General features: G+C 44.4%; 1 protein-coding gene across 2 annotated transcripts in view; it reads left to right on the forward strand.

Moving 5' to 3' along the window:
- The first annotated feature begins 3352 nt into the window (after positions 1-3352).
- Positions 3353-8925, forward strand: part of mccc1 (methylcrotonyl-CoA carboxylase subunit) — an 11604-nt gene continuing 6031 nt past the window's right edge. For both annotated transcript variants that reach the window (XM_070554290.1, XM_015971079.3), the window contains exons 1-11: positions 3353-3566; positions 3941-3984; positions 5172-5311; positions 5391-5486; positions 5591-5712; positions 5804-5951; positions 6017-6138; positions 6217-6328; positions 6442-6523; positions 6682-6809; positions 8286-8469. In XM_070554290.1, coding sequence (XP_070410391.1) covers positions 3511-3566; positions 3941-3984; positions 5172-5311; positions 5391-5486; positions 5591-5712; positions 5804-5951; positions 6017-6138; positions 6217-6328; positions 6442-6523; positions 6682-6809; positions 8286-8469 — 1234 coding nt within the window. In that variant the 5' untranslated portion in view covers positions 3353-3510. The remainder of the gene's footprint in view (positions 3567-3940; positions 3985-5171; positions 5312-5390; positions 5487-5590; positions 5713-5803; positions 5952-6016; positions 6139-6216; positions 6329-6441; positions 6524-6681; positions 6810-8285; positions 8470-8925) is intronic.

Here is an 8925-nt window from a genome sequence, read left to right on the forward strand (position 1 = left end):
CGCGTCTGGGCAACAGAACTCTCAGTCACGCTTCAGATCTGCCAACGAACCTGTCGTTGGCAGAAGGTGTAGTTTGAAAGGTTTTGAAGGCTGGTAAGCCTGGAGACTCGATACAAAGTCTGGTGAGAACGATGACTGAGCAATGAATGAAACGCCGGCACTTCCTTAAGTAGTGTCGGCGTGACGACGTCAGTCGCCACGTTGGTGGCAGGAATGAATGGAATGCAGTCAGCTGGAGGAGTTCGTGACAGACAACCCTAGTCTGTAACGGCTCGACGAGGAGAGCGCTGACGTTTCATCAAAATATGAAAACAGACGAGTATTGTCTTCTGGTTTTGTCATTTTCTTGTCATCAATTTTATCCAAAGCAAATAATGGTTCTGCTCTATCTTCGCTAAATGCCACATCTTAGGAGTCGACTACAGACCTGACTAAATAGTCCTTGTCGCTGACGTCTGAAGCTAGTGATTTAGCTTCAACGTGCTCTATGGCTTTCTTGATATGCAATAAATACTTAGGTTTGATACCACACTGAGATAAAATCTCAAAATCGTTGCATTCCCATGTACACACACCTGTGTTGGCACCTTTAGTAGCGACAGACTTGTGATATTCCACCTCTTCTGAAACTTTATCGGAAACTAATTTCTCCCGTGGCGCCAGAGATATTTGATTTGTTTTGGTGGCACTTCCATCATGGCTATCATTTTCTGGTATTGCCAAAGTCCTGTGGCCACTTTCAACCAGAGCAAGCGATGGTTCTGCCCCATCCTCACTAAACACCTGAGAACAGGCAGCAAATTCATCATCACTGGTATCTGAAGCTATTGCTTTAGCTTTAACTTCTTCTATAACTTGCTTTATAAGCAACAGATATTTAGGGGCGATGCCACAATCAGACAAAATATCTAAATCGTTGCATTCCCATCCACGTAAGTCTGTGCCGTCCTCTGCAGCAGTGACAGACTTATAATCTTCGACACTCTGTGAAGCTAACAATACGGCTTCATCTTCAGCTGAATTCTCCTGAGACGCCAGAGAAATTTCAGCGTCAGTGACACTTCCATCGAAAGACAAACTCTCATTGATATCGTCCTCTGAATAAAACCAATTCTCATCAATATCGCGGACATCTGACGCTAGTGTCTCAGCTCCAGCGTCATCACTAGAGACGTAAACGTCGTCAGTATAGTCTGAATCTGACGTCTCTGCCCCCTCCCCGCCTAATCCATCCCGTGAAATGACCGACTCCGTTTTAGTAAGTCCCAACATTTCGTGTAAATACAGAACAACGTCTTGAAAGTTGCTTTCACCAAAAGAAAGCTGCTCAAAATCGTTGTTTTCCTGTCCAAATGAGTCCTGGCCGTGCTCTGACGCTAACAAAACTTCTGTTTCATTCTTAACTAAATTTTCCTGTGACGCCAGAGACATTCCTCTTGTTTCAGCGACACTTGCATCAAAAGAGAGCTTTCTTAAACGATTGTTCTCTGGATCAAACAAATTCATCTCAGTATCACTGAATTTTGAAGCTAATGTCTCGGCTTCGGTCCCTACGAAACGTTTGTGAGAAGCCAGCAGACCTCCAGTATCATCTTCAGAAGAGACGTAAACGTCGTCAGTATAGTCTGAATCTGACGTCTCTGCCTCCTCCCCGCCTAATCCGTCCCGTGAAACGACCGACTCTGTTTTAGTAAGTCCCAACGTTTCCTGTAAATGCAGAACATCGTCTTGAAAGTTGCTTTCACCGAAAGAAAACCGCTCAAAATCGTCGAATCCCTGTTCAAACGACTCTTCGTCGCGCTCTGAAGCAAACAAAACCCTAGTTTCATTATCAACTAAATTTTCCCGTGACGTCAGAGACGTTTCTCTTGTTTCAGCGACATTCGCATCAAAAGAGAACAATTTTATAGAACAGAATTGTGGATCAAACAAACATGTGTCACCATTGCTGTCATCTTGTGCTAGTGACGTCTCATCAACAACTGGTCCGAAATTATCCTTTGAAATACAAAAATCCTGCATTTCACATTGATCTAAAGGCAATAACTCAATAACATCCCTCTTTCTAAACAAATTGGTGTCATATTTAGAAGTTTCAGACATGTAATCAGCTCTGCCCATTGAGACTAACAATATTTCTGCTCCATCCTCACCTAATTTCTCATGTGACGCAATAAATTGTTGAGTTGTTTCAGAGGTGTTTTCATCAGAAGACGATAACTCACAGCTATTGCCCTGTGAGTCAAACGGAGCTATGCTTTCTTCTGAGGTACCAGAAAAATATTCATCACTTTCCTCAAAGGCGTTCTCTGAAAGAGCTAAAATTTGGGATTCGTTTTTCTCAAGACTGTTGTTTGAAGTGATATACATACTTCTGACGGCTTGATGGCTGCTTGTGTAGCTGAAATCCTCTGACTCAACGGCTTCCAGCAGAGGCAAAACTATTTTTCTTTGTCCTTCTGAGTCGATAAGGTGTGTCTCCGTTTCTTGATGTGAGTCATTTCCAGAGTGTTTCGGGATATAAGATGTCTCTCTGTTGCTGTCTGGAGTTTCAGAAATTATCCTGTCATGAGGAATGCATTCGTTTATTTCTCTGTCTAAGTTAGATGTTGCTTGAGAAAGTCTGATGGAAAAGTCAAAATCTGACTGAAGATCATCTAACTCTAGATCTAATCCTTCACTTTCTCGTTCGTCAAAAAAATATTCACAGGTTTTTCTAACTGCTGAATTAATAAAGGTTCCAAAAAGGATGGCTGCTGTTAAGAAAGGCATCTTCTAGGTTCCTCTGTCCGTAGTTTGGTGTCAAGTGAGACTGCTCTCCTTCGTACACTAGTGAGATAGCGCCGCTTTGTGACATCATCAAAGGAATGCGCGTCAGCATTTACGTCACAATGAAAGCCGTGACGTAAAGCGAGCTGCTGCGTTCCATTAACTCTACAGACCACGCATGACCGCTACCACGCTGACGAGCGGTGGCGGGCAAACAGGAAGTAATAGCAGACTGTTTTTATTTAAAATTTTTTTACAAACCTTTATTTACAGTCAGAGCGTTACAATACTTTTCTTGTCACCGTTGTATCTTTGGTTTTCCTGTGCGAAGTTAAAAGCACAACTTTTCTTCCAAAACGCTTGTCAGAGCGGACAATTCAAAAATGTGTTCTTGGCAATATTTATTTAGGCTACACAAAACAGAGAAATGTCTCCCTCTTGTGGTCATATTTTGTAACTGCATGGTCCTCCCCACCTCCGTCTCGCACTTTTTGATTGGCTAATCCTTTCTACGAGTCCCTAGTAAGGTCAAAAATCATAATATCGATCAAATAAATGCAACAAATTACATTTTTTTTGCGAAATTAGAAAATGTCCATTTCTATTTTCAAAAATTTATTAAAATCGTATAGTTTTCAGTGAAAAACGAAGAGCCGGACAATTTACAATCAATTTTCTGAATTTACAGCTTCGCGTTTTTACTGATAGCGTTAGCATCGCTAGCCTCAGCAGCTGGCAGCGATGGCTGCAGTTATTTTGAGTTTTCCATCTCTGCAGGGTCTGAGGACATTCACACAGTGAGTACATCAGTTTGACTCACAACCGGTGTGTCACAAAACCGAGGGGCTCTGTTCGTTTCTGCTGTTTGCGTGATTTATTTAGAGCTTAGTTTGTATCATGTCTGCGTTGATCCAGATGCTACCCACTCAGATAAGTTCCTGATAAAAAAAAATCTATTAATTGCTCAGAATTATGACTTACATGAGATATTTTCTCATTTACTCACTTAACCGTTTTTTGTTTTGTTTTTTGGTGGGAAGCAGAATGACCTGAACAAGGTTACGTAGAGAGGAGATTGTTTACCTTGGAGGGCAAATGTTATTCAGCTCTTGTGTTTTTCTTAGCGTCTAACGTAGTTTTCATACGTGATGGGTTGTTGTTTTCTCTCTAGAAAACTGTCATGGCCCAAAAGAGGCGTGAGGCTGCTTTCAGGAGGTGAGTTCAGCAATCAGATCTGATCTCTGCTGGTGGGTCCATACTGAGGAGTTCAGGATCAAGTTTGGTTTGTTTCCTCAAAATCAGAATTAGAGTTGATCGGAAATGGGATGAAAACATGAATGGTGTTCATCACAATTCTCCGGGAAAAATAAAAATCGTCCAAAGTTAGCACTGGCAGTTCAGCGCTGCACAATTTTTTTTTAGTCTGTATAATATGAATAATTTAGAATATAAATTCAAAAGATTTTGTCAGTTTGCTCATTTTTGTAAACTGATGCAAGCATTTTTCAAACCAGCTGAATGTTTAAGTGCTTTCAAACAGACCGATTAGGATCAAACAGAAGGCCTGACCGTCTGTCATGAGAAAACTTGTTTAACTCTTTTTCCACGGCAACCTCCGCCAGCTCCACTGGCTGGATCACCAGGCGTTTCCATGCCAACTTGGAGATGTAATCCCTCCAACAAGACCTGGGTCGACATACCTGAAACACGGGAGGTGGGAGTCGTCCATGAGGCCCAAACAGCTGACCCCTCTGGACACGGAGGAGCAGCCGGGTCTCTCCGGAATGTCCGAGCTCCTCACCCTCTCTCTGAGGCTGAGCCCCCCTACGGACAGAGGAAGCTCATTTCAGCTACATGTATTTCTGATCTTGTTATTCCCGTTACTATCCACGGCTCGTGACCAGAAGTGAGGGTTGGGATGAAGTTCGCCCCGGTAAATTGAGTGCTTTGCTTTCTATCTTAGCTTCTGCTTCACCACAACTGTCCAGTTCAGCATCTGCATCACTGCAGACGTCGCCCCGGTCCGCACGCCGATCTCCTGCTTTCTCCTTCCTTCTCTCTTGTGAACACGACCTCGAGATACTTGAGGTAGGACTAGGACGTCTCCTCTGACCAGGAGTTGGGAATCTACTCTTTTTCCGGCCAAGAACCACGGCCATGGGTTTGGAGGTGCCGATCTGCATCGTGGACCTCCCCAGCAATCGTTGAAAGTCAACAGAAGCATCCTTAGAAATGACGGAGGACGAGAATCTTGAAAGTTTCAGTTTTGATTTAAAATGTAATTATTGTTGCTGCTGTGGAATCAAATCTGACTTCAGGTCCTTTCTTGTATCTCCGTGTGACGAGCTCAAACGTGAAAGCCACCCTGAGGTCCTTCAAAGCATTTTTAATGAACTCTGCAGAGGTGAGGAGAATCGACAAGGTGTTGATCGCCAACCGAGGAGAGATTGCGTGTCGTGTGATGCGTTCAGCTAAGAAGATGGGCGTTCGCACTGTGGCGGTGTACAGCGACGCCGACAAACACTCTATGCACGTTGCCATGGTGAGACACTCCATCCGTCAGTCTCGTGGCTCTTTTCGTGTGTTTAGCTGTGAGGCAGCTTTTATTCGTTCGTCTGCAGGCAGATGAAGCCTACCACATCGGACCTCCTGCCTCCCAGCAGAGTTACCTCTCGATGAAGAAAGTTTTGGAAGTGGCCAAGAAGTCCGGATCCCACGTGAGTGGGAGGAGATTTTATTTGCTCCATTATTTGGTTTAGTTTTCTTAAAATTGCACATCTTATTAAAAAAAAAAGATACGTTTTTCAATGTGTGTTTGCAGGCGGTCCATCCGGGCTACGGGTTCCTGTCTGAAAACACGGAGTTTGCAGAAGCGTGCAAGCAGGAGGGAATCATTTTCATTGGACCTCCTTCCTCTGCCATCCGAGACATGGGCATCAAGAGGTGACTCTGCTGCCGCCGACGCTTCTGACGTCATTCCCGCCATCACAAAGACAGTCAGAATATTTGTGCATCTTGGTTTGTTTGCTTTTAGCACTTCCAAACACATCATGTCGGCTGCAGGAGTTCCCATCATAGGTGGTTACCATGGTGAGGACCAATCAAATGAGAGGCTTCAGGCGGAGGCTGCTCAGATCGGATATCCTGTGATGATCAAGGCCGTTCGAGGAGGAGGAGGGAAGGTGGGAGGAAGCAGAAACTAGAAGTCGCGTCAACAGGAAGCTTGAACGAACCACGTGTGTTTCAGGGGATGAGAATCGCACGCTCCGAGTCGGAATTCCTGGAGCAGTTGGAGTCTGCGAGACGAGAAGCCAGGAAGTCCTTTAACGATGACGTCATGCTGATTGAGAAGTTTGTGGAGGATCCCAGGTGTTGCAACGCTCACAGTCGGTCCGTTTCACCGGAGGACGTTTTTAAATGGGATTTTCTTTGTAAACATTACTGCAGACACGTGGAGGTCCAGGTGTTTGGGGACATGCACGGGAATGCTGTGTACCTGTTTGAGAGGGACTGCAGCGTCCAGCGGAGACATCAGAAAATCATAGAGGAAGCACCGGGGGTGAGTGACGGGCGCTGCTCAGGTGTTTCGGTTCAAATGCGAATAGCGGCGGAGCTTTTTCTCCTGGTCGAACCAAAAATCTTCACCTTGAGTTTACGTTATTATGTTTTCAGCCTGGGATAAGCCCCGAGGTCAGGAGGAAACTCGGAGAGGCAGCTGTCAGAGCAGCGAAGGCTGTGAACTACGTGGGAGCAGGTGAACACACACACACACACACACACACACACACACACACACACACACACACACACACACACACACACACACACACACACACACACACACACACACACACACACACACACACACAGAAAGCACAGCTCCTATTGTGACATCTTGACTTATTCCTACAGGGACGGTAGAGTTCATAATGGATGCTCAGCACAACTTTTACTTCATGGAGATGAACACCAGGCTGCAGGTGGAGCACCCCGTCTCTGAGATGATCACCGGCACCGACCTGGTGGAGTGGCAGCTCAGGGTGAGATGGAAGCCGGTGAAACCTGCAAGAAGCTAAAGTCAAAGATTAGTCTTGCTCAGTGTTGGGAGTAACGGCGTTACTAACGGCGTTCTTTTTTAGGTAACGGAATAATGTAATTAATTACTTTTCCCGCCGTTGCAACGCCGTTACCGTTACTGGGGCCGTAAGGTTGTGCGTTACTATGTGCTTGTCGAACGTGGAGCAACAGTGTGAGGCTTTCTGACCGCCACACTTCAGCTGCAGCCAGGGAGAGAGAGGTGTCGGTAACGCGCTTACAAACACGATGATGATTGGCCGGGTGGGCGGAGACCCTCACGGTCTCAGTCACTGCCTGCTGTAGACACAACAGTGATGGGAATGACGCCGTTTAAAATAACCACAAGCAAACTATTTAATTACCGTCTTCTTTTATCAAAAGAAAAAGCGTGCGTTAAGCAGCGCGGTGTGTTGAAGCTGTCATCAGCTGATCAGGAGCTAAAGAGGTAGATGTTTTCATCCAAGTGCATCACGGTCCTGAAGAACGAGGAAGACGTGATGAATGGTCTACGGCTGCAGGTGTGGATCTGCAGCCGTGCTCTTCTTAGCGTGACAGCGGGACATCCCGAAGGTCCGCTCACTTGTTCACCGCTCAGACGTCCTGATCTTCTACCTTCCTAGATCATCCAGCTGTAACCTGTTCCTGATCATGTCTTTAGTCCCGCTGTAACACATCAGTCTCAGACGTCGTGGAGCTCAGGTGTTATTAGAACTACCTGTGTGTGTTTACCACCCAGCTTCAGCTCTTCTGTGGTTGGGTCTGACCCTAGTTAGTAAATGTACGTCCTCCATCAGGCGTGTGCCTCTTTTAGTGTCATTTTAAATGATTTTATTTATTTATTTAACCATTACTAGATTATCAGCAACAGAAATGCTGCTAAAAACACATAATTATGTGAAGCTGGAAAAATAAAAATGCTGTGCAAAATTACATTCATTTCTGTACTTTAACTAGACTGAGAGACCATCTAAAGGCTCGGGAACCTTTACAGGCGTTTCTATTTGCAATTATAAATTTTAGCTGATTGGGGTATTGTTAAATATCACACAGTGACCTTTTAATAGTCTAGATTAGTGTAATGTTCCTGTTAGTAGTTCCTCCTGTTAAGTGCTTATTTATTTAAATTATGCAGGTTTATAAAAAACATTTGGACATACATTTTATTATGTTCCAGTCATTAGTCATTTATATTTCACTATTGTAGTCATTTATAGTAAGTTAAGTAAGTTTAATTAAGAGGGGAACCCATTTTCTTGCATTCTTTAATGAAAAAAGTAACTAAGTAGTTATTTTTCTTGGTAATTAGTTACTTTTATAATCTCGTAACTCAGTTAGTAACCGAGTTACTTTTTTTGACAAAGTAATCGGTAACTATAACTACTTACTTTTAAAAAGTAACGTTCCCAACACTGGTCATGCTTAATAAATCGTTTCCTCAGGTGGCAGCAGGGGAGCGCCTGCCTCTCCTCCAGGACCGTATCACCCTTGGGGGCCACTCTTTTGAAGCTCGTATTTACGCCGAGGACCCAAACAACGACTTCCTTCCAGGAGCGGGGCCTCTGCTGCATCTATCCACACCTCCAGCAGAGAAGCACACACGCATAGAAACGGGAGTCAGAGAAGGTGGGGAATGAACCGAGCTCTCGACATGTGTCCCATCATGCCACAAAGAAGAGGAGGCAGAAACACTCTTGTTCTTGAGCGAAAACACAGATAAAGTTGGAAGCGGTCCTAGAATTCCAAACCACACCTACCTTATTGTTGAGTCGGTGCTGTCTCTGACCTTGTTTCCCCCGTAAATGACTAATGTTGTAATGATGATGGAGAAACGCGTCATAATCCTGACACACACCCTTAAATCTGCATGTCCACACCCACTTGAGCAATATATTAATGGTGGTGGCAGTAATGTTAACCACAGAACAACGCTGGTCAAAACTACTGCTAATGCTTCCCCAAGCTCCCGCTAATGTTATCCCATTGTCACAAACCAGCCAGAGAGGCACTGCTGATGGCTCTGAAAACTCCCATTTTATTTTGGAAAAGCTTCAAAAATAACATGAACTTAACCTAATAAAT

Source organism: Nothobranchius furzeri, chromosome 8, assembly GCF_043380555.1.
Source record: "Nothobranchius furzeri strain GRZ-AD chromosome 8, NfurGRZ-RIMD1, whole genome shotgun sequence".
NCBI lineage: Eukaryota > Metazoa > Chordata > Actinopteri > Cyprinodontiformes > Nothobranchiidae > Nothobranchius > Nothobranchius furzeri.